The sequence below is a fragment of the Mustela nigripes genome, chromosome 2 (genome assembly GCF_022355385.1).
Source record: "Mustela nigripes isolate SB6536 chromosome 2, MUSNIG.SB6536, whole genome shotgun sequence".
Classification (NCBI taxonomy): Eukaryota; Metazoa; Chordata; class Mammalia; order Carnivora; family Mustelidae; genus Mustela; species Mustela nigripes.
In genome coordinates this window covers 171,723,020-171,748,300 of record NC_081558.1, presented here as the reverse complement: position 1 = coordinate 171,748,300, position 25,281 = coordinate 171,723,020, and the positions used below count along the sequence as shown (strand labels likewise).

Below are 25,281 nucleotides of genomic sequence, written 5' to 3'. Positions count from 1 at the left end.
TCACATTGTCCTAGTAAGGGTGATGATTTTATTTTTGCCATTGCCCCCAGGGAACAGAGGCATCCTTAGGGGAAATTTTGCCTTTGTTCTTAAAAGGACAGAAGAATATGGAAAATCATTTAAATCTGTGGAAGGATGCTGCAACTTAAAAATTTAAAGAGATAGGGGACTGAGTAAAAATGAAAATTGGTTCTGAAGCTGGGACTTCATATAAAATGAAAGATATTTTATCAGATGTATATAAAAACTGTCTTCTGTGAGTCTCTCATTGGCCTCCTTCTTTCAAGAAAACAAATTTCCACCCTTACATATCTCATCTGAAGATTTTCCAATGTCACTTCCTTCCTCCTTCCTAGCTTTCAAGGTTTTTCTGTGATTATATACAAATGAAAAAGAAAGTTCTATAACCTTTCAAACATATACAGGATATAAAAATTTAATTTTGAGGGGTACCTGGATTAAGCATCTGCCTTCAGCTCAGGTCACAATCCCAGTGTCCTGGGATTGAGCCCCATGTCCAGCTCCCTGCTCAGTGGGGAGCCTGCTTCCCCTCCTTGTGCTCACTCTCTCTGTCAAATAAATAAATAAAATCTTTAGAAAAAACTAAGTAAAAAATTAATTTTGAAATTAAGGACCAAAAGTCTAGAATGTGTGATGGGAAGATGCTCCTTTTTAATGTGTGATTTTATGGAAAGGGGAAGATGCTTTTTTTTCCCCCCCAGAAATGGTGCTGTCCTTACCATAAATTTTAATTAGTAACACTTTTAATAATCTATATATGTTATTAATATGACAATGTTCCTAAATTCTGATGGTGATGTGAATTATTATACTGAAGTAACCCTCCCAGTAGAGGAACCTCTAAAGAGGTTCAGTTCCTTGAAAGTCCAATAAACTTCTAGTAACATTAATCACTTGGGATGCCTATTTATAGTAAATACCTAGAGCAGGTGATGAAATGAGAATTTGCATTGTAATCATGGAGCACAGATCCCATGGTGTTAACTTTATTGTAGAGAATTATTCTGGCTCACATGAGAAATTGAATCCTTACAAAAGGGTTGAACTATTGAAGAGCCCAGAGCTTTTCAAACCCTGTTAGTTAACAGGTGAGCCAGGAATGGATCTCCCCTCAGCAGCTGGGTGGCATCTTATGCAATAGCATTATCAATGTCTACTATTATACAATGTCATCTTATGCAATAGCATTATCAATGTCTACTTTGAAAAATGCTAAATTAAGTATGTAGTTTCCTCTAAAATTCTAGCCCACGGTGACTTAAAAATAAAAATAGTTTTGGGGCAACTATGTGGTTCAGTTGGTTAAGCATCTGCCTTGGGCTCAGATCCTAATCTCAGGATCCTAGGGTAGAGCCCTGTTCAGTAAGGATTCTGTTTCTCCTTCTCCCTCTGCCTCTTTCCAGCCCCCCCTCTTCATTCTCTCTCTCTTTCTCAAATAAACAAAACCTTTTAAAATAAATAAATAAAAATCGTTTTGAAAAACCTTTAGACCATCATGTATTTTGTAATACAGTTGGGTCACTGCCGATTCCCAAGATAAATGTGTTTAAACAGAAGCTTTCTCATTCATCACCAGCCTCAGCTTTCATCCAAATTTATTTAATGATGATGCAAGCCCACAGCATTGGTGTTGCAGTTCATCACCATGGAAGTGTTTCTGTCAACAAATCTTCGCTTTCCTATCATGAAATTGATTTTGCAGGGAAAAGGAGGATAATTGTGGAAGATTTCTTTTACTTCTCAAGATTTTCAGTTTGCCTGGGTGTCTAAATGAATTGTGTTTAAAATTAGTAGCTGGCAGTAAAATTGACCAAAAGAAATTAACATTTATGAGGTTGGAAAAAGGGAAACTGGTAATGAACTATTTTGTCTGAATTTTTGTCTAAATTTTCCTCGACTAACATAATGTATGATTTTTTAAAAAAAAATGCCTTTTCTATAACTTGTATTTAAAACTATCTTTGGCTTTTATTTGCTTGTTTAGAGGTAGGGAGAAATGCAATTATATTGTAAGCTTCTGAATATAGCTGATTTACAAGCAAGGTGGGAAGCATCTACCTTAAATCATCCAAACTATTTTAGAAAAGAGATAGGAAAGAAAAATAAGAATGACATTTTTGCTTTGAAGCAGTGTTCAAGGGCATATATCATAGTGGCTTATTTCATATTTAGATGCAAATACATACGTTATGGGGGTTTTCACCTGTAGTAGAAATACAGTTAACTCTTGATTATCAAGATAACTTGTGTTTTCAAATGTGCTTTTTCTGGCTTCCTGTCACATTTCATTTTTACTTTCACCATCAGCTTATATGTGCTCATAAAAGCAAATTATTTAATATTTTATTCACTTAGTGTCAGTAAACATTTATTAAGTTCTTAATATGTGCTAAGCACTTTGCCGGGCACCAGGGATACTGAAATACATCTGATACTGGAAGTTAAGTTTGCCCCTGAGAGATCTTACAGTTCACTTTAAAATCAAAGAAACATAAATTTTATTTATTTGAACCACTTCCTCTTCCTCTAATAACATGTGATCAGAAGCTGACTGTAATGGGAGGTGGGAAGTCGGTCCTACTTGTTTTTAAGGAAGAATTAATAGACCTTATGAACAGAAAGTAAAATTCTATTATACATGCAAAAATATAACACAAAATGACCAAAAAAAAAAAAAAATTCAGCAAGCAATGGTAAAAATAACATTATTTACTGCTTTAAAATGTTAAGGTATTTCATCAAGACAAGTTGCAGTGAAATTAATGTGAGTTATGGAAAATGAAATACATAAAAATGTATTTATACAAGTGTAGACTAAATATCTTCCATACAGGTATGTAAATGAAAAGATATACAGTAAGTGCACACTTGATATGACTATTGCAGGCAACACTTAGTTAGTTTCAGATACTCTTGGATAGTTCATGCACAAACCTTCCCAAAGAACAAGTTCAGTCAGTCTTTTGGGGGATGTGGAGGGATAATTAAAAAGGATTGAGTTCCTTGCAACAATATCACTATAGACTGGATGAGGGTGAGAGTCGTCAGTTATATATATTACTTACTGTAATTTGTGATTGTCGAGGAAGAGGTGTGGCTGTTGGTGTAATAGTAATACTGCTGGTGACTTTATTGGTTGTTTTGTTTAGTGCCCCATTAGTTAAGCCTTGAGTTCGGTTATCCTGTGGTGGCGTTGAAGGGCTGGCAGGTCTCACGGGGCTGGCTACAGCTTGCATGTAAGGACTTCCTAAGTGAATGTGGATTTTATTATCCTCAGTAGTTATCACACTTGAACTGTTGCTGTTTGAACGTTGAAACTGCCACGATGATTGCCGGTCAGGGGAGACTCTGAAAATTGCATGCTTGGCACTGATTTCTATTGGCTCTGGGGAACGTCCCTGCTCAGGAGAGCCTGCTGAACCAGTCACAGCCAAAACCTGAATAGGTGACATTGTCCTTTCTGGAGTTATAGAACCACAAGACTCTGGGGTCTGCGCTCTGGCAAAGGTTGCCGTAGTAATTGGGGACATATTTTGCTCTATATTCATGAGGCCTTCAGCAGAAATTTTGGATTTCACCGGTGTTATGGAGGCATTTTGGAGGATGGTTATCCTTTGCTTTGGGGTGCCACAGTTTGGTATCACTGCAGTGCTTGTATAAGAGTGAGCACTCTCTGTAGTTGGACTTGTGATTTCAAGAGTGGCTGTGTTTTGAATATGGTCTGGAGTAACTTTTATATGAAGTGGCTGCCCAGGCGTGTGGCTTAGGACTAGATCTCCAGGTTGCATGAAATTGCCATTGGGTTTAGTTTGTATTTTTCCATTCTGAGGATGGCTCTCCTTCGATTTCATCCAAGGAATCCATAGCTTCCTGTTAACAGGACAGGGAGAAGATGAATTGCATTTTAAGGACAGCACAGATTCCTCATTAGGGTCCTCCTCCTGGTCTTCACTCTCTTCATACAACTGACCATTGATGACTGCTCGTTCCAGAGGAATGAGACTCTTGTAATCGGGCGGCTCATTGTCTGCTACTTCTGTCTGAACTTCTTTAGAAAATACTTGAGGGTCAGAGGTGATTCTTCCATTGAGACTAGGCCTGAGGCTCTTACTAAAATGCCGGTACCTCTCTAACTCTTTAGTGAGGTTTTCAATCTCTCTTCCTAAATCTTTGTTCCTGTTTTCTTGTTGATTGAGTTTCTTTTGTAGAACCGAATGATCTCCCTGGAGATGACATATGAGGTCCTCAGTTGCCATGTATTCATGAATTTTCTCTTTCAGTGCATCTACTTCTCTTGAGAGGTGCCCTGACTTCGCTTCTTCTTCTTGAAGCCTTTTGAAAAGCCACTCTTCATGGCTGGACTCTGTCTTTTCTGCTAACTTGTACTTTTCAAGTTCCATTTTAACATGTTCCAGCTCTTCAGATAAAAATTGAGCTTTATCTCGCTCATTAGCATACCTTCGTTCTAGAGTCTCATACTCATCTTCTGTTTTCATAAGGTCATCCTCAATGGCTTTCATATCCTTTAACTTCAGTCTCAGTCTTTCCACTTCTTGAGAGAGTTCTTTAATCTTATTGTTTTCTTGGTGTAATGCTGTTGTGGACTTACTAGAATCTTGATTTAATTTGTTTTTTAGGAAATCTTTCTCAATTGCTTCCAATGATTGAAGCCTATTTTTCAATAGATTAACTTTGGATAGGAGATCATTTCCTTTCTCTTCTTCTGCTTTTAGTTTGTTCTTTAGATCATCTCTCTCCTTGGTGACACTGTACATTTTTTCTTCCACATCAGTTTTGGACTTCAGTGCCCTTTTTGTTTCCTCAATTAACTTCTCAGTAACTGTTGCTACTTTATTTTGCTCCATTTGAAGCTGAGAAGCAGCAGCTTGTAACTTATCTTCAGTTTGCTTTAATTTTTCACTCATTGTTTTCCTTTCATCTACCAGCATCACAGTTAATGTTTTCAGTTTAGTTAAGTCCTCTTTTAGGGTGAATTCTGTCTTTTCCAGCCGACTTTCAATGGCTTCTAGCTCTTTGATTCTTACTTTTAAACTCTCCAGTTCTTGAGACAACTGCTTTGTGGTCATCCTTTCTTTTTCTAAATTGCATTTCAGAGAGTAACATTCTTGTTTGCTTTTGTTGAAGGCATCTTCTAATTTGTCCAGAGCCATAATTCTTTTATTGAGCTTTTCAACCTCAAGTTTGAAGTCTTTACTCTGAGATGTTTCCTTTTCGAGCCTCTTATTGAGATCTCTGCACTGCTCCTCCATTTTTATGAGTTCTTCATCCTTCCCTTCCATTTCTAGCACACGTTTCCTGAGCTCCTCCACCTCAGCCATGATACCACAGTTTCCATATTCTCCCTTGTTGATTTTTTCTCTTATATCTTGCAGCTCCTCTTCTGCTTTTCGTAAAGACCTGTTTGTCTCTTCTAACTCATCAATTTGCCGGCTAAGTGCTGCCAGCTTTTGTCGAAGCTGACGATTTTGGCTGTCCTCATTGGTGAGCTTTGCCATAATTGTTTCTTGGTTCTGGTCAAACTTTGTGGTCTGTGTTTGCAGTTCTTTCTCTAGTCTGGTTGCTTTCTGCTCTTCTTCCCGAACTCGAGTTTCAGCGAGGGCTAGTTTAGCATGTGTTTCCTTTGCGCTTGTGGTTAGGTCTTGGATTTTCTGTCTTTGAAGGGCAAGCTGTGCCGTCAGCCTTTGTTGTTCGTCCACCACCATCAAAGCAAAAGACTTCAGTTGGGTCAGCTCCTGTTTCAGGGCGGTGACCCTCTTTTCCTTTTCTTGCTCCTTCTTCTCCTGGGACTTGGTTTCTTGGTCAATCAACTTCTTTAATCTGAAAAATAGAAGAATGCATTCTATTTTGTGATTGGTGCTTTAGTAACTTATCAGCTGTCATTAAAAAATTGTATAATTTTAAAAGATTGATCAGCTATACAGAATATGGAAAGGAATTCCTGAATTTGATTGGAGAGGAGAATCTTGATAAGCAGTTATCTTGCTTTTTTGCTTTCACTACTCCCTCTCCCCCACCCCTTGTTGATTGGTAATAGTTGTAGTTCACCAGGAGCCTTGGTGGAAGAGTAAAGGTAAAAATACTTTGTTTAAATTGCTTGTGTAATACAATCAGTAGACAGTCTAGCCTGAAAGCTGTAAAAAACGGAGTTTCAAGGTGACCTGGCTTCAATACTGGCTGTATTCTACCAGCTAATTAACCTGGGCAGTTATTTAACATCCTTGAGCTTCAGCTTCCTGATATGAAAAATGGAGGCAATAATTGTATTACTTCACTGGCCATTTGTGAAAATTAAATGAGATAATTTGTCTAAGATTCTTATAGTGCTGGCACAAAGTAAACATTTGGTAAGTGTCAGCTATTGCTCTTGTCCTTTCTCATTAATGTGGCTATGGTTACATTTATAAAATGTTTTGCCTGAACCTTTATAATATGTGGCACATTACATTTGATACTCAATTTCTTGATTCTTTATTGAGATGAAATTTTATTCACAATGCTTAGAAATTATACACTTCACTGATGGACCTTTCTGCCAATTAAAATATGGTTTGCATTAGCATAACATTGTGCCAGGAACCATTCACCTCACATATATCTTTATCCCCATAGTGACTGGCAGTTGAATGAAGGGAATTGAAAGGCATCTGAAGGGGTTGAGTTGTCATACCTTACGGCAAGAGTACAGGGTTTAATAGGAAAGAGTTGATTGGTCAGATGGTAGAAATGATGGAAGAAAAACTGTCAGGGGGCGCCTGGGTGGCTCAGTGGGTTAAGCCTCTGACTTCGGCTCAGGTCATGATCTCAGGGTCCTGGGATCGAGTTCCACGTCAGGCTCTCTGCTCAACAGGGAGCCTGCTTCCTCCTCTCTCTCTGCCTGCCTCTCTGCCTACTTGTGATCTCTCTCTGCCTGTCAAATAAATCAGTAAAATCTTAAAAAAAAAAAAAACTATCAGGAACATAATAGTTCCCTTGTAAATGATGATTCTGTTATAATATTACTTTTTTCTTTAATGTTTTAAATTTGTTGGCGTAACACAATGTCATTTTACATGTAGTATAAATTGTCTCTTCCACACATTTTCCTCCTCAGCAATGAGATCATAACTTGAAATTTGTGGCACTCTTGATTACACTGGGAATGGGCTGATTACAGAGAATGTAATTACAGCTTTGCAGTACTTTTATACAGAAGCTAAAATAGAGTGGAATCCCTGAAGAACTGAACTAAAGGACTTGTCATGGTGAAAAGTTTGTTTTCTGATAAAGCACAGAGAGCTCACAATATTTTACTCTATCTTTTCTATTAGGAATGAGTTAATTATGTAATGTATATGTTTAATCCTTGCCATAAAACTTTCTTTTTGAAAATTGTTTAAGGATTTGTAAGGACATTTTAAAAGGAAACTAATTTAGAAGAGTCTTCTTGGAAAAGTCATTCTTGAGATCCTAATCTGCTCTTTCCCTTGATTACACTACATAACAGGAACATGTTTAAAATAATAGTATAATGTAAGAATTCCCCCCCCCCCCTTTTTTTTTTTTGTGGGGATGATCCACTTATTTTTTTCCTGTTTTGAGAACCTGATAGGAGGCTGGTCTGAGGGCTGGAGCCTGTGAAATTCTTAAGAAGCTGAGCTGGATGCTGGGGTGGGGTTGATGATGATCTCATCCACAGTCTTAGAAGGAGGTTTGCCTGTGGCCTCTGGCCCTTTCCCACTCCCTATTTGAGACACCTGAGAAGAGAAAGATGGCACCTCCTTCCTGAATGGTCATGAGACTTCACAACGCACTGGTAGATACGTCCACAGGCAAACTGCTTTGGTGGTGAAAGTTATAAAAATTTTGGCAAAGTGCTTCTTCCTCCTACCTTAGCATTAGAATAATTAACAATGTACTGAGTATAACTGCAGTAAAATATTTTCCATGCTTTACATCATAGTTCTTAGAGTTTTATTAGAGAACAGTTTCACAAAAACTTTTCAGGATTTGTTTTCAACTTATTGAATAATACAATGTGCTATTTCATTTTCAGGAGAAGGACATGTATTTTCTTAGGATATAAAAGAGGGAAGATTATTTGACAGTGTAATGAAAAAAGCATAAGAACTGAATGGTGATTAGTGAGCCTTGGCAGAGCTATAACTGGCAAAAAAAAGATGATGAAGAAGTTTGAATTGTTTCTATTGCGTTCACTGTTTTTGGCAACAAGCATGATGCATCTTTTTCCACCATGGTTCCAAGGCCAAGTATCTTTTTGATGGTTTCTGGAAATCAGCTGGCATCCCCTTTTGTTCCCAATCCCCCATCCTATAAGGTAGGCATATAAAACTGACAATTTTAGTACATTTGCTCTCAGTAATTCCTTATTACTTATTTCCTAACAACCTGCTATTTCTGTGGGCCAGTCCCATGAGCACACCATAAGACAGTCAACAGGCTGGTCAGGTAAGGCCTGTCTGGGAGGGAAGTAAGAGTTTATATGCAGAAAGAGTTATACTCCCAACCATCAACTCAGGAGCTAGCACTTCTGGTATAGTCAAGGGGCTTACCCTAAATCATTCACTGTTCTTGCTTTTTACCAAGAAGGCTGAATTTGAGTTTGAGGTTAGTTTATGGACTTGAAGAAAGGCATTTCTATGCAGAGTTAGCAGGACTTTGTAGGATTTGAAGCTGCAAGCCTGACTTTTACACAGTGCCCTAAATAAACTGATTGTCATACTGCTAATTACTAATGTAGGGATTTGTGTATGTGCGTGTCTTTTCTTTCTTCAAATGTATATGAATACTTTCAGCAAATATTTGCTGTTGACTGGATTTTAGTCATTTGAGGTCCATAAATCATGTATATAAAACTTTTGAAGCCAAATGTTTTCAAAGTTACAGCTTTTCAAATTTTAGAAGGGCAGTAAGGAGCATCTATCATATATACAGCTCCAGCAAATCCTGTGGCGCCACCTCCTAAGCAAACCTCTGAATACTTCTGCAGTGAACCCTGTGAATAGTTACACTAAGTGGGGTAATTAAGATAATGAATAGCCTCGCCTCTATTCAGACTTTGCTGCCAAATGATGAGTTCAGGTAAGAAGTGCATCCACAATTTAGAAAAATATTGCATAGTTATTAGCTTTTTGAAATTGCAAACAAGGGATTGTGGACGTGGAAAATGAAGGTATAGACTATTGGTGTCTTTTGCTAAGGAGGGTATGGAGTTAAGGGCCCTATACCTGCTTTCTTCTTCAGTTGGATTAGGTTTTAAATGAAATAGTACCTTAATTTTCTGTCTCCATTATTTTGCTTCACATAGTAACAGGTTTTAGGCAGTGATCCTGACTGATTTTATATGCTAATACAGATTATCATTGACTCTTGAGTTTGCTAGAAATAGCAGAAAAATGATTTTGAGAGCTTTTAGCCAAGGTACACATAGTCTTGAAAGCTGCATAGACCCTGAGATGCAGAATGCCCAGATATAAAATTCATCCCCTCAGAGCTGTGTAGTCAAATTATTGCTCCTTTTTTCATGAACAATTCCAGTTAGCACACCTTTAAGTAGGGATGTTTGCATAATCTATGCTAGGGTTTTTCTATAGTCAGCACTATTGGCATTTTGAGTCAAATGATTTTTTGTTGTGGGGGCTGTGCTGTGCATTTTAAGATGTTTAGCAGCATCTTTGGTATCAACTCACTAGATGCCAGTAGTAGCCTTCCTCTCCCCATTTGTGACAACCAAAAATGTTTCTGGACTTTCGTTGCCCAGTGCTTCCTGGGGCAACAAAATCCCTAGTTGAGGACAGTGAGTTGTGTGCTTAGGGACATTTATATATGTCAGTCTATCATTAGGGTTAAACTCTTCATTATTTTGCCTTACTCAGCTTTAGTTAAGCAGGTGCATCAAAAAGTTCCCACCTGAGTTGCTTATATATCTGGTGATTATATCTTTCCTACAAATGGCCTCTTCTTTACCAGTGCTTCTCACAGTTTAAGGTTCATTTGGATCACCATGAAAATTGAAGCTCAGGAATGTCAGGAAGGTATAAAGCCCAATGCCACACTATCTCTCCAGGAAAGAACACAAACTATTACCTCACCCTGGTCCACATACACTGTTTTTTTCAAGAAACATTCTCTGTGTTGGAGAAACTATCAACCCAAAGAAAAATTATCTTAATCATTGTGTTTGAATTCTCTTTAGTTCATATCTCATAGGGCAGTGGTTTCTAAATGTTTGCTCTTCTATCTCCTAAAATAATTTTATTATATACAACTAGTTTGTTCATATATAGTGTAGTCATAGCACTTCATTTAGCAAATATTATCTACCTTTTCTCAGCTTATTGAGGTATAATTGACAAAACTATAAAATATATAAATTCTATAACATGATTTGATATATATATATATACACACACACATATACATATATACGTGTATATATTGTGAAAGGATTCCAAGTTAACATATTCATCACCTCACATATTCACTTTTTGTGTGTGTGAGAATGCTGAAGTTCTACTCTCTTAACAAATTTCACTTATACAATACAGGATTATCAGCTGTAGTCACCATGTTATATATTAGATCCACAGAACTTATTCATCTTTATAACTAAAAGTTTATACCCTTTTACCACCTTCTTCCTGTTTTCTGCCCCCGCCCCCATCCTGGCAACCACCTCTCTACTTTCTGTTTATATAAAGATCAGCTTTTTTTTTTTTTTTTTTTTTTTTAAGATCCCCATGTAAGTGATACCATGCAATATTTGTCTTTCTCTGTCTGGCTTATTTCAGTTAGTGTAGGGCCCTCCAGATTCTCTTTGCTGTTGCAAATAGCAGGATTTCTTTCTTTTTTTAAAGCTGAATAATATTCCATCTCATCACATTTTCTTTATCTCTTCATCTATTGTCAGACACTTCAGCTGTTTCCATACTTTGGCTATTGTGAATAATGCTGCAGTGAACATGAGAGTTGAGATATCTCTTCAGAGATGGTGATTTCATTACCTTTCAGGATATATACCCAAAAGTGGGATTGCTAGATCATAAGGGTAGTTTTTAAAGATTTCTTGAAGAACCTCCATATTGCATTCCATGGTTCCATTTACATTCCCACCAACAGTGTACAGGAGTTCCCTTTTCTTCACATCCTTGCTAACACTTGTTACCTCTTATCTTTTTGACAGTAGATAAGATGTGAGGTGATATTTCATTTTCATTTCCCTGATGACTAGTGAGGTCGAGCACCTTTTCATATACCTGCTAGCTATATGTATGTCTTCTTTGGGAAAATGTCTGTTCAGGTTCCTTGCCCATTTTTTAATATATTTGGGGTTTTTTTTGCTGTTGAGTTGTATGAGTTCCTTATATGTTTTAGATATTAACCCCTTATTGGAAATATCATTTGCAAGTATCTTCTCCCATTCCATAGGTTTCCTTTTTGTTTTGTTGACAGTTTTCCTTGCTGTATAGAAGCTTTTTATTTGACAGAGTTTCAATGTTTATTTTTCTCTTTTCTTCCCTTGCCCGAGGAGACATATCTAGAAAAATGTTTTATGGCTGATGTCAGAGAAATTACTACCCATGTTTTCTTCTAGGAGTTTTATGGTTTCATGTCTCACATTTAGGTCTTTAATCCATTTTGAGTTCCATTTTTGTGTATGGTATAAAAGAATGGTCCAATCTCATTCTTTTGCATAAGTTGTCCAGTTTTCCCAGCACCATTTATTGAAGAGACTCTTTTTTCCATTATGTATTCTTGCCTCCTTTGTCATAGATTAACTGACCATATGTAAGTATGGGTTTATTTCTTGGCCTATTCTGTTCCACTGATCTGTGTATCTGTTTTTGTGCCAGTGTCATACTGTTTTGATTACTATAGCTTTGTAGTAGATCTTGGAATCTGGGATTGTGATACCTCCAGCTCTATTGTTACTTCTCGAGATTGCTGTGGCTGGTCAGGGTCTTTTGTGACTCCATACAAATTGTGGTATTAATTCTGTGAAAAGTGTTGGTGTTTGGTAGGGATTGCATTAAATCTGTAGATTGCTTTGGGCTGTACGAACTTTTTTTTGTTGTTGTAAAGAATTTATTTATTTATTTGTCAAAGAGAGAGAGAAAATGCTAGCACAAGCAAGGGAGAGGCAAGCAGAAAGAGAAAGAAGCTCCTGACTGAACAAGGAGCCTGATAGGCAGGACTTGATCCCAGAACCTGGGATTGTGACCTGAGCCAAATGCAGATGCTTAACTGATGGAGCCACCCAAGTGTCTCAGTACGGACTTTTTAACAATATTGGTTATCTCTTTCCATTTTTTGTGTCATCTTCTATTTCTTCTATCAATCTTTTATAGTTTTGGAGTACAGGTCTTTCATTTCCTTTCTCTTGGCATAAAATTCAAAAAACATTGCTAAGACCGATAGGGAGGAGATTACCCACTATTTTCTTCTAGGAGTTTTATAGTTTCAGGTCTTACATTCAAATCTTTAATCCATTTCCAGTTGATTTTTGTGTGTTATATAAAATAGTGGTCCAGTTTAATCTTATATATGTGAATATCCAGTTTTTTCAGAACCATTTTTTGAAGAGGTCCTTTCCCTGCTGTGTATTCTTGGCTCCTTTGTTAAAATTTAATTGGCCATATTAGGTTTTTTTTTCTCGATCCTCTTTTCTGTTCCATTGATGTCTGTGTCTACTTTTTATGCAAGTACTGTACTGTTTTATTTGCTGTAGTTTTGTGATATAGTTGAAATCAGTGTTCATGATGCTCCCAGTTTTGTTTTTCTTTCTCAAGATTGCTTTGGCTATTCAGGGTCTTTTTGTTTACATACATATTTTAGGATTTTTTTTTTTTTCTGTGAAAAATGCCATAGAGATTTTGATAGAGATTACCTTGAATCTGTAGATTGCTTTGTAAAGTAATACTAATCCTTATAATCTGTGAACATGGAATATTTTTCCATTTATTTCCATTTATTTATTTCCATGTCTTCTTCAGTTTATTTAATCAGTGTTTCACATTTTTCACTGCAGATTTTTTTTTTACCTCCTTGGTTAGATTTATTTCTAAGTATTTTTTTCATTTTATTCATTTTGTTGCTATTATAAAATGGGACTATTTCCTTAATTGATCTTTCTGATAGTTCTAAAAGGATTTTCTGATAGTTTATTCTAAAATGACTTTTAAAAACACATTTTAGGGGCACCTGGGTGGCTCAGTGAATTAAGCCTCTGCCTTCAGCTCAGGTCATGGTCTCAGGGTCCTGGGATCAAGCCCCACATCAAGGTCTCTGCTCAGCGGAGAGCCTGCTTCCCTCTCTCTCTCTGCCTGCCTCCCTGCCTACTTGTGATCTCTCTCTCTCTCTCTCTGTCAAATAAATAAATAAAATCTTTAAAAATTAAAAAAAAAAAACACATTTTAAAGCTGCCATCTACAAATTTGTACTCAAGGTTTAAATAACTGCAGAAGATATATATTAACATTTGCCATATAATCTAAAATCTAAAACGTCACCCTTGGCAAACCAGTCACCTAAATCAGATATTCAGGAATAGTCTGACTTCATTTCTCAACTTAGGTAAATGTGTAAATACGTATCTCTTTGGTCACCATTTTACTCCTAAAAGGGATAAGGCACAGCAGCTTGCCCTGAGTTGTTCCCAGAGAAAGAAACAAGCACTGCTTCCCCCAGTGGTTCTGAAGCTGTTGCTGTGCTGCTTTCATGGGACTCTGAGGCGTAAGTCTTTCTGTAGTTGTCCCTGTGTCTGCGGTGTGCTCCAGATAAGTTTCCAGCCCAGGAAGATGCATTTGGTAAAATTTTAAGTTGGAAGACTGTTTTGAAAGGATTGGTGCAGAGCTGGGAGCACAGACACTTTCTTTGGAAAGTCTTTGTGTACCCTCAGGGTAGGTGTACCCCAGTCTCGAAGATTATTGTCTTGGAGTACTTACATTCATGTTCAAGTACTGATAGCACAGGATTATAGGAATAGTCACCGAATCCTGTCCAATAAAAACAGGTTGTGGAAGCTGGTTTTATGGACACAAATGGAGGTAGTTAAATCCAAACTAGCTTAAAGCAGTGTCTCATTACAGCTTTTCTTTAGAGTTTCTGTTATGGCTTAGAACTGTTAAAACTTATTGTGGTTTATCACTGTTGTTATGTGCAATACCAGTTCCTTGTTTTTTAAAAAATATCACATCTGTCATCTTGAATGTTCTTTGGTACTAACCATAAGGTTGGTTCTTTATTACAAATTACACATTCAGAGGGTCTTTTTAGTTTTTATTTACATACACATATGTCAGCACACATGTGTGACTATATCTTGTCTCCTCTATGTGAGACACCAAATGAAGTATTATTGATAACACATATGAAACAGATGGTTTGTCTAAAATGTTCTAATGTTGATACCCATTATAATTTATAATTTTTAACACTTTTGATTTTGTCTTATCTGCATTACAATGAACCCTACTAAAATATAAGCCTCTTAAGAATTGGGCACATGTCTGATTCATTTGTTTCTTCTACAAATATGTCTGCCACAAAGCCCCTTACATGTGAAGGGTATGAAGTGTTTGTTTTATTTGTTTACCCAAATGAGTGTTTTTTGAATGAATGAAGGAATGAACAAATATACCTTCCTCTGGAAATATTGTAGTATTGCCCTGAATAATTTTATTCCTTTTTTAAAAGAAGATGCTGTAGTGTTTACTCTGTGCATGGTTTCAAGTGTTTAAGAAAATGAGGTATAAATGGTTTTCCCATTGGTGTTTTCAGAAAGAATTAAGACTTTTGCAACATCTCTTCTTTCAGATTCCTGCATTAGAACTGTATGTGCTTGCTTGGTTGACAAGAGAGATTGGTGATAAATGTCCACCTCAAGCCCCTCACTCTCCTTTGGTTATTTCATCTCTGCAAACAAAGGAGCACTTCTTTTATTTTTTCGTTAGAGTCCAGAGCTCTGCTGGACAAATATATTACACAAGTAACATTAATCAGCAACAGTAAATGAAATTGGAAAGGAAATATTCATCTATAATCTGACCACCCTAATATATCAATTGTTTCTATTTTTCCAGATTCTTTTCCAGTTGTTTTTTTTTTTTTTTTTTTGACACCTGGCCCATATAAATAAATGTACGGTGATTATCAAGAAATAAAACCAACAAACCATAAGTGACTCTTAATCTCACAAAACAAACTGAGGGTTGCTGGGGGGAGGGGGTTTGGGAGAAGGGGGTGGGATTATGGACATTGGGGAGAATATGTGGGACGCCTGGGTGGCTCAGTTGGTTAAGCGGCTGCCTTCGGCTCATCCCAGCGTCCTGGGATGGAGTCCCGCATCGGGCTCCTTGCTCCGCAGGGAGCCTGCTTCTCCCTCTGCCACTCTGTCTGCCTGTGCGCTCTCTCTCTCTCTCACAAATAAATAAAATCTTTAAAAAAATATATATATGTTTATTAAAAATAAAAAATTAAAAAAAAAAAGAAATAAAACCAATTCCACAAGCCATTAATGGCATTATGTTGCTTCTGTTAGCTGAAGAAGTAAGTAGAGAACAACCTCAGAGTCTGCTTACCTTCTCACCTGTCATTTTTAGGAGATACGTACTCCACTGTATTTATTATCTGGATCTTGAATTTAAGTTTTTGATGTTATGAATATGGCAAGACTTGTTCATTTAATTTGCAAACAACAAAGGACTGTAGTTAGTACTGGAGCTATACTGAGATGAACAGGGGAGGGTTCATTCCTGTTCTCAAAGCATCTGTAGGCTGTCGGGGAAGAATGAGCAGATAGTTCCAGTGCAATTCAGTAAAGATTCCAGAGCAGTAGTTCTCAAACTTCTTGGTCTCATGACTCATTTATACTTTTAAAAATTATTGATGACTCTAAAGAGCTTTTATTATATGATTTATATTTTTCAATATTGACTATATTAGAAACTCAGACTAAGATTTTTTTAATGTTTGTGTATTTATTCATTAAAAATAATAACCCAATGTATACCAACATGTTTTATGAAAAATAACTTTTTCAAACCAAAAAACTAAGTGGGAAGTGTTGCATTGTTTCCTGTTTCTGCAAATTCCAGTGTCTGGCTTAACTGAGGACAGCTGGTCTCAGTTCTTTTTCATACATTCTGTAACCTGTCAGAACAGTGACATCACAAAACATCATGTAGTCTCTGGAAAACTCCTTGTACACTTGTAAGAGAATGAGAGTGAAAAAGATAGTGTTACTGTAAAAATAACTTTGAACTTGCAGAGCTCTTGAAAGGGACCACACTTTGAGAACCATTTCTCTCGAGGATAGACAGTTGAAGCATAAATGACAATTACGTCTTTCTCTGGAAAAGCCTCTAGTTTGGGTTGTCAGCTTCTGCAGTGAGTGAGCCCTTCACTTCATCCAGATTCACAGACCTAGTCACTGCTCCAGTGTTTCCATCATTAATAAAATTAGTTGTTTGTTCCCTACCTTGGATAGATAGAAGATCCTCTGCCTTCAATACCTCTCTCTCAGTTCTTAGAAAAATCCTAAATGACAAAACTGTCTCCCTAAAACACTGTGTTTTGTTTGAAACCATAATTTGATATAAGGTCATGGAAACCACTGAATTGCCTGGTTTTTAAAATGCATCGATCCACAGTGCTATGCAAGTCAGCTGACATTTAATTAATTTCAGATCTTTATGAAGCTGTTACAGTGATGACCTACCATGTGCAAGATAACATGCTTGTTATTTGTCAGTTTCCCTTTTTCTGTCAAAACCTGGAAACCTGTATACTTTTCATAGCTCTGGTTATACCTTATAGTAGTTTCCCATCAACAAACACATGGTGTGATATACCAAATTCTATTTGATCTTTTCTTAGGATATATGAAATATTGTTCATTCTAGTCCTAAGTGTGTAACTTCACTTTGATGGGCCTCGGTTTCTATATTTGCTTTTATTCTTTCAGAACTAGTTTAATACATTATGTTTTCTTCCTGACTTAAATGTTAATCACTAAAGCAGAAACTATGTACATTATGCTGATTTATTCATTTTTGTATCTGCTCTCATGGCTAGACTTTAATAGTGTGGTTATGATTATATTCTACCATGTCTTTCAGCAACTCTTATTAGTATATAATTTTAATTGTCACATTGCATTGATAGCAGCTACATTCATAGTTAAATAACCACAGAGCTCTAAACAGTTTGCAGAGTAATTATATGCAATTTTTTGGAAAGCTTCCTTAGGCTGAGATAGGTTCTTGATAATCAGGCTTGTAATTTATGTTTCTTTGCTCTACTCCCTTTTTCAATGGGACTTTTCACTGTTTAGTCTGATTTTTAGGAGCACTCATAAAAATAGCTATGACCAGTCTTTTTTATTCAATGTATGCTACTTCCTTTTATTTCTCTCACAAGTCAGAAGTTCTTTAAAAAATTACAGCTACAGCATACCATAGTCATAATGTAATGCTCCATTCATTTGACTTGGTCAGCAAGATCTAGAAGAACAGTAACACTTTTTTTGGCATCTGCTAGCTGAGTATGAGTGTACATCTGTGTCTGCTTTATATCCTTATTATTGAAGATCCTGTCATCATCACTGAGATCATTTAGAGACACCATAAATGGGTCCAGATCCAGCAAGCTGAGTTACTGCTTTCCTTCATTGTGAAACAAGAATTGGGGCATGAAGTGACAGAGGAGGTTTTAGCTGGTGTCAGAGGAATATATTGTAAAAATGGGGCACCGTGAGTCAGGACTTTGCATTATCTGAACAATTTTGTTTGTATCCCCAGGGATTACAGGAAGTGAAATAGTAAGGTGAAAATAGTCAAATGACCTGTTAATTATAAGGAGCTTGTGAGCCTTTAGCAGAAAAACAGGATCCTTACAGGAGCCTGTGAAACCCTCAAATTGGACAGAGGGACAGGGGTTGGGGCAAATCTCACTCTTTCTTAAAAACAGGGAAAAAAAACAAAGACACTGAGTGGGACCCAATGTCCCTAGAAAGAAAAATTGCTGAAAGGTGTGGTTTCAGACCAGAAAAAGGCCACATTGAGAGCTCACAGGCACAGAGCTTTGAGAGTAAGGCTATAAGGAGAGTATTTTCATTTTGAGACCATAGAATCTGGGTTAGAAAAGACTCCACGCCCAATCAAAGGGCCAGGTGCGGACTTGAAAAGTGCTCAGTTTAGGCCTGAGAGAGGAAATCAGAACATGGAAGTGATGATAGAGATAGCACATATAATCTGTTCTAATTACTTAGAAACTGATTTATGTGTTATCTCTTTAGTGCTCTATTGTCAGTTAAGGAGCTTTCTGTAGAAAGAACCATTGGATGATGTATGTTCATTTAACACCATTGATCTGATGCCTCTCCACCCCCCATTTTAATTTTCATATTAATAAAAATATCTACCCAAATGGATTTTTTTTTGCCTTGCTTTGAATATGTTACAGCTATAAAGAAGGAGCTTTGAAAAAACTGCGAATACACTGCTACACTAAGGAGCTTATTCTTCTTTTTGTGTTCTTACCCCCTTACATACTCTGAATGAGGTTCTTAATTATTTGAAAAAGATCCCTCAGATCACTATTTTAACATTTTCTCTTTTTCAGACTTTTCATTTCGATTGCTACTATGCCAAAAACAAAACAAAAACATACACATCCAAAAAAATCCCTAGCCCAGTCTTTCATCAGATTGAGACTTCAGGTCATTAGCTGACTGAGTTTTAGGTGGACATCTCCCTGATCTTTTAAGGCCTACCTGGGCTAACGACAGCCATGATGGCTTCCTTTTGCTGCTTTCTCTCTCTCTACAGAGAAGCATTCAAAAAACTACCTAGCAGGTGATGCCTTGGGTTGCCACAGATATGAGTTTGCTCCTGTATTATTCACAGTGCCTTGTCTGGGACACAGCATACATAGCTGCCTTTAAGTTTAAGTTGGTGATGGTGGTGATAATATTGGGCTTGTTCCTAACACTTTATCATTCTTTCCACTCCTTCCTCCCTCTTTCTGTGGTTGATTTTGTACTCTTTCTGATTTGTGTTCTAAATCTTAGCCTTTTGCCCCAAGGTAGCCTTCTTTAGGATAGGGCTCATGTCCTCTCTACTGCTCTAGCAGTAGATGGCAGTAAACACTGCCAGGTAGCAGAGTAGAAAGAGACAGGCAGGATACCTGACAGGGAGCAAGTATACTTGCCAGTGATGCAGCATCAGTGGAAAAGAGGCAATAGAAGGGACGTAGGGTAGTGCCAGAAGGAGAAATTCAGATTCTGGGGTTCATTTTTCAAGCCAGAGTTGAATCTTGGCTTTCCTGCTTCTATCTAGTACGACTGAGAAAGCAATTTAACTTCTATGAATCTCACTTTATCTGTAGAATGGGGATAATACTGGAGACTCCCTCATATTAGTGTTGTTCTGAGGATTAAGTAAAACAATCCATATAAAAGCTCCTAGCATTCTACCTGTCACAATGTGTATCAGCTATTAGAAGTAAGAAACTGTCTTGGTGAGGCAAAATAGAAGAGTACCTCAGCTACAATGGTCTGGACTAAAGTAGGAGTCACCTAGGGGAGAGAGTCAGAATGCATACTAGAGTGAAAGATATGATTACCTAATCTGTTTACCGTGATTTATTTTCAGGCCATTGATGGATCTTTTCAGCCACATACATAGTTAGCACATTGACTGTCATTTTAGGCCAGGATTTCTCAGCCTTGACACCACTGACATTTTGGTCTGAATAATTCTTTGTTATGGGGGCTGTCCTATACATTGTAGGATATTTAACAACATCCCTAGCCTCTACCTACTCAATGCTGGAATAACCCAGTAATCCCCAACTCAGTTGTCACAGCCAAAAGATGTCCCCCAACATTGCAAAAAACCTGGGGACAAAAGTCATTTTTAGTGGAGAATGACCATTTTAGGGCATAGGTAATTTTTTGGGAAACTTTTATTAGATCTTTGTTAGTTGTCTCTGATATTCACAGTGCTTTTCATAATCTGCTGCTCAAGTGTATGTGGGATTAGCCAGTATTTTCCATTTCTCTTTGGTTTACAGATCTATGCCACAGCTCTTCTCCCTTCATGGTAAAGAATAATGTCATGAATGTGCATCATTCAGTGAAATGCCAGCATATTACAGTGGATGCTAGTAGCTCACCTTTCCAAACCCATCTAATGTTCTGCTCATCTTACCCCTGTTCTTCATTCCTGGAGTTTGAACATGACCTTCTTTGCTGGGATCAGATACTCTTAGACTTGTCTACTTGGGTACTCAGAGACAGTGTGGGCTGACTACTTGGTGCCGACCTGGAGGGAACAGTCTTTTTCTGTATATGCTGCTTCCTGCCAGGTATAGTTTCTCTCGTGAAAAATGTGGAGAGACTACTGAGGATGCTTTATAATGTTTTTTGTTGAGCAATTCATAAAAATATATATATATATATATATATATATATATATATTACTTTATATAAAGTAATAGGTTGAAGAACACCCGAATTGTCTGAGAAGCAAGTTGTTTGAGGTTTTCATATTATTATATAATTAACTTTATAATTAATTTGCTCAGTTTTAACTCTAACCAAGTCTGAACTTCAGTTTTGGATGGTAGATTGGCATTCTTAAATATATAATACGTGTTTAAAACTATGTATATTAAAAGGTAAATTGTATCTTTCTCTCACCTCATCCTTCATCTGCCCATACCCCTTTCTGAACCTATAACCACTGTACGTATTTTCTCTTATAGGTATTTCTAGAATGTTTTTATATGAGTAAACAAGCAAATATAAATAAAGATTCTTATTCTTCTTTATACAAGAAATAGCATTCTGTAACTGTTCCTCTATCACATTGATTTTTGCAGTTCAACATTTTCTTAGAGATCTTTCCATTACATCAAGATTCTTAAGCAGGGGTAGGAAAAAGGAATAAAAATCAGCATCACTGCTAAATAAAATCCTCACAACTTCATGCTAAAGAAATAAAATTTGTAGGCTTTTTAAAATCAAATAATATAGAGGGAATCATATACTTTTGCTGTTTTAAAACTTTTAAAATAAAAGAAAGTTCATATAAAAGATAATTTTAAGATAAATTGTAATAGTAGTATTATTTTATTATAATTTTTACAACAGCACCTTGATTACTGTATATCTGTCTTTAAAATGTCTGTGTGTAGCATCTGTATCTTCTTAGTTGAGAAACTGAGGCCCAGGCAGATTGCATAGCATGCAAGGCCATTATCATGGTAACCCTGGAACTGGAAACTGGAAGACTCCAATTCCCAACTACTATCCAGTGTAGGATTTAGCTTATAGAACAAGACAAGTGATTAAAGGTCTACTCTTTGCCACTTGATCTTACTTAATCCTTATAACAATGCTATGAAGTATTACTTCCATTTTATAGATGAGGGTACTAACCAAAAAAACTAGAATTTAGACAGGTTAAATAATTACCAAAGAACACTGACTATAAAGCTTGTGTTCTTCACACTTAAATCAGACTACATGCTAGAAAGCCAAGAGTACTGACCTTGAAAGAGTTTCCTCTTTCTCCCATCCCATGTTTTTAGTGTTCATTTGTTCATTCCTGTACACCCACACCCCACCTTGGCTTCTTGACTCCTGTCTTTGCTCACTCTGCTCCAGGCACACCACCTTCCTTGTTCCTTGAACACAACAGGGCCTGTGTTTTATGTACTGGTTACTTCCCCAAGGATCCACCCAACTCCCTCATCTCATCTAGTACCATCTATACTATATTTTACTTATTTAATTGGCTGGCTCTCCTATTAGAATGTAAACTTAATGCAAGTGGGTAGGGGTGTGTGTGTGTGTGTGTGTATGCTTTACTCAATAACTAGTCAGTTACTGTCAGTTTTATTCAATGCTATTTTTTTAGTTCAGGAACAATACTTGGTACTTAATTGGTATTCAATAAATATTTGAACAAATACCTATTCTGCTTTTGAACTGAATACTGTGTTAAGGATTAAGGCTGTAACTATAAGCAGTAGACACATCATAAGTAGTTACTTCCCTCTACAGTGAATGAGTAAGTTACTGTTTATTAAGCAATTATTATATGCCATGTACCATGCTAGTCCTGGAAACAATCATAGAAGGCAAGTGTTAATTGTCCTCATTTCACAAAAAAAGCAACTGAGGCTCAGAAGTTAGATAATTTGCCAAAGGTTCTGCTGGTTAATTGGCAGAACCAGAATGCCAGTACAGTTTTTTTTTTTTTAACAAATACTGTTTCTCATCACCAAGACATACATCCACAGCTCCTATTGCATATATATTACGTCCCAGCCTCTCTAGTCAGTAATTGTGTTGTAACAGTCTGTCTGTCAAAGGTATAGAAAATCACTGCCACTTAAAATCTTGTTTTGTCACAGTATTTCTGTATAGGTTCATGATTACTTTGAGCCTTGATGATGAGACATTAATAAATATTCTCTTAATTACTGTAAAAATAAAGCAAGTTCAATCACTTGGCATAAATTCATAAATATTTTTGGATGGTTTAAAAAATTGTGACTTTGCCAGTAAAAATATCTCATGTTCCCCAGAGGAGGAGGGTTTGTCATAAATACCATTTCCGTTGAACATTTCAAGGAACTTAAAGTTCTCGGAAAATATTTTTAACAGGCAGCCTTTTTCTCAGGCAAACTTCAAGGGCATAATACCATATACCCTTAAAAGTGTGGGTGCATTTGCTTTATCTTTTTAAGAATGTTTATAGGTATTTCTCTTATTGTTCAGAATTCATATATATTTGGTTGTTTCTTATGTGTGGATTGAGGTAAACAGACATGGATTCTTTAGAAGAGCATTCTGATACAGCTGCAGAACTTTTAAAATCTCCATTAGTCCCCTTTTTTTTTCTCTTCCCAGATCATGGGTTATTTTCATTCAGCTATAGCAAATAGGTGTTTTGGAAGGTTAGTATAATTCCTTTCTCTAAACACTTATTCTTCGGTAGGTTGCTTTTCTTTCTTGTATTTTCTCTCTTTTAAAAAGTTACAAAGATTATATCCTTTTCAAATCTTACTCTGAGCCAAAAAATATTTTTTTTAAGCCTCTAGTTCCTGTAAGTCTTTAAGGGGGGAAAAAAAAAAGGCTTTCCTCTCTTCTTTGGCTTTCATACGTTAATTCACTGGTGTTCAGTTTGTCAGATTTAACATAAAAGGCCAAAGCAGAGAGCAGCCTTGTGCCAGAATGGATGAGTTCACTGGTTTTCACCTCCTTGTAGTCTGGCTGCCTTTACAGAGGCAGTGGCTAACGTGGTATGCTTGGGAAACCAAACGTTTCCTAACTTGTTAGTGGGAAATTAAAACTTCAGAAATTTAGAAACCACAACAACGGAGGCTTATATTTTATTGTGACTACTGAGTCACACAGTTTGCCATGATAAACAGGCTACATAGGAGCCACAAGAGTAAAATGTGAAACATTTTGATCCCTAGAGAATTCCACCCCACACCTTCCATTTTAGCTATAGTAGATCAGAAAATAAGGAGCAAAGGAACTATGAACATTTGATAGCACCAAATAGTAGTAACAGGTCAGGGCAATTGGAGGATGAAGGTGATGCTTGGCTTGGCTTCCTCCTGAGCAAACAATTAGATCATGAACCACAGTGAACATCCTCCATCTCCCCTCACCCACTTTTTCTAGTTCATGAGGGTGACTGGTTTCTCTCCATGATTTTTTTTTTTTAAGATTTTATTTATTTATTTGACAGAGAGAGAGAGAGAGCACAAGAAGGCAGAGAGAGAGGGGGAAGTAGGCTCTCTGCTGAGCAGAGAGCCCGATGAGATGGGGGCTTGATCCCAGGACCCTGAGACCATGATCTGCACCGAAGGCAGAGGCTTAACCCACTGAGCCACCCAGGCGCCCCTGTCCATGATGTTTTAAAGAGCTAGAGCATGGGCTGTATGTAAAGCTTAATTACAGACAGGTGGGAACATTTTAATCTAGAATCCCTTGAAATGTAAATGACTGTGTGTGTCTGTGTATGTGTGTGTGTGTGTGGTCTGTGTTTTGCATCCCCTGTGTGCATTGTAAAAACTAAAGTTATTTTGGCCATCTAAGCCTTGTTTAATTTTCCCCAACTGACAGTTCTAAGCATTTGGGTTAGATTTTCCTTTCCTACCATTCCCGAGTATTGAGAAGACAGAATCCATGAACACAGAGTTTGATCCTATTATCTCTTTAAGTTGCGTTCTTTTCAGATGAATGTGTTCTAGAGAATATTAATCTTATGTAGTAAGAGGCAATTCAATCAAGATACTACAGTGGTTAGCAACAGACCTGCTAGAGGTGAAAGCAGTGACTTTACACTCTGCTTCCCCCGGCTTTAGGTCTGCTACTGATTTTGCTCCTCAGCAAATTTCATCCATTTAGTTTATCCCTGTGAGAAATCTGTTAGTGGCGGAATTAAAAAAAAGAATGTCATAAACCTTGTATATATGCTATATGAATACCCATTCATTGATACTCTGTCCATATCTGACCTTGTGATTTGAATTTTAAGAAAGGTCAAACTATTTCAGATTTGCAGTAATTGAAAAAAGTGTTTTTGAAAATACTGATTTCATTTTCAAAGTTCACTTGTTCACAAATAAAAACAAAGAGAAAAGCAAACCCCAATTTTCAAACAACAGAAAAGCCACCTTCAGAAGAGCTGTGTTTCTAATGTACAGGGAATGCTAGACCAAAATGTGCTACTGACTTAGCTCTATGACTCTGCCTTATCTTATCTGCCTATCACCTCAGCTACAACATTGGGAAAGCTATATAATTCGATCTGTAAGGTTTACAAAGCCTTTAATGATGCTCAGATATCAGTTCCACAGAATAAAAACCCCACCAACCTTTAAACTCCTTTCCTCCTTTCTTTTTTGTACGGCATTGTGTGCAAATTCATATGTTAAAAAATGTGTATTTTGTTTCATCAGAAGAGATTTTCTGACTTATCAAGGTCCAAATGGTTCATAACTACATGGGACCTTAATTGGAATTTCATGGGATTCAGATTTATTTTTCGTTCTTTATATGTCAAGTACTGTCATTCAAGGTTATCTAAGTATGCTATGAAAGTAAAGAAATAAATCTTTTCAGTGTCTGACACTTAAAATGTTATGCTAAATTTGAAAGTACGCTAAAACTAAAAAATTAACACCTAGGAAGACGTACTTAAGAGTCCTAATAGT

At 36.9% G+C, this 25,281-nt stretch overlaps 2 protein-coding genes across 4 annotated transcripts in view; one reads left to right on the top strand and one right to left on the bottom strand.

The window, feature by feature from the left end:
* CMSS1 (cms1 ribosomal small subunit homolog) overlaps positions 1 to 25,281 on the top strand; it is a 382,805-nt gene that overhangs the window by 24,281 nt on the left and 333,243 nt on the right. The window lies entirely within an intron of this gene.
* The window catches only part of LOC132012270 (filamin A-interacting protein 1-like), a 49,536-nt gene that overhangs the window by 16,754 nt on the left and 7,501 nt on the right, over positions 1 to 25,281 (bottom strand). The window contains exon 2 of one of the 2 annotated variants that reach the window (XM_059392094.1): positions 3,087 to 5,859. In XM_059392094.1, the coding sequence (XP_059248077.1) occupies positions 3,087 to 5,744 (2,658 nt within the window). In that variant the 5' untranslated portion in view covers positions 5,745 to 5,859. Of the gene's footprint in view, positions 1 to 2,495; positions 5,860 to 25,281 lie in introns of those variants that run through there. The other variant, XM_059392093.1, reaches the window with a different exon arrangement.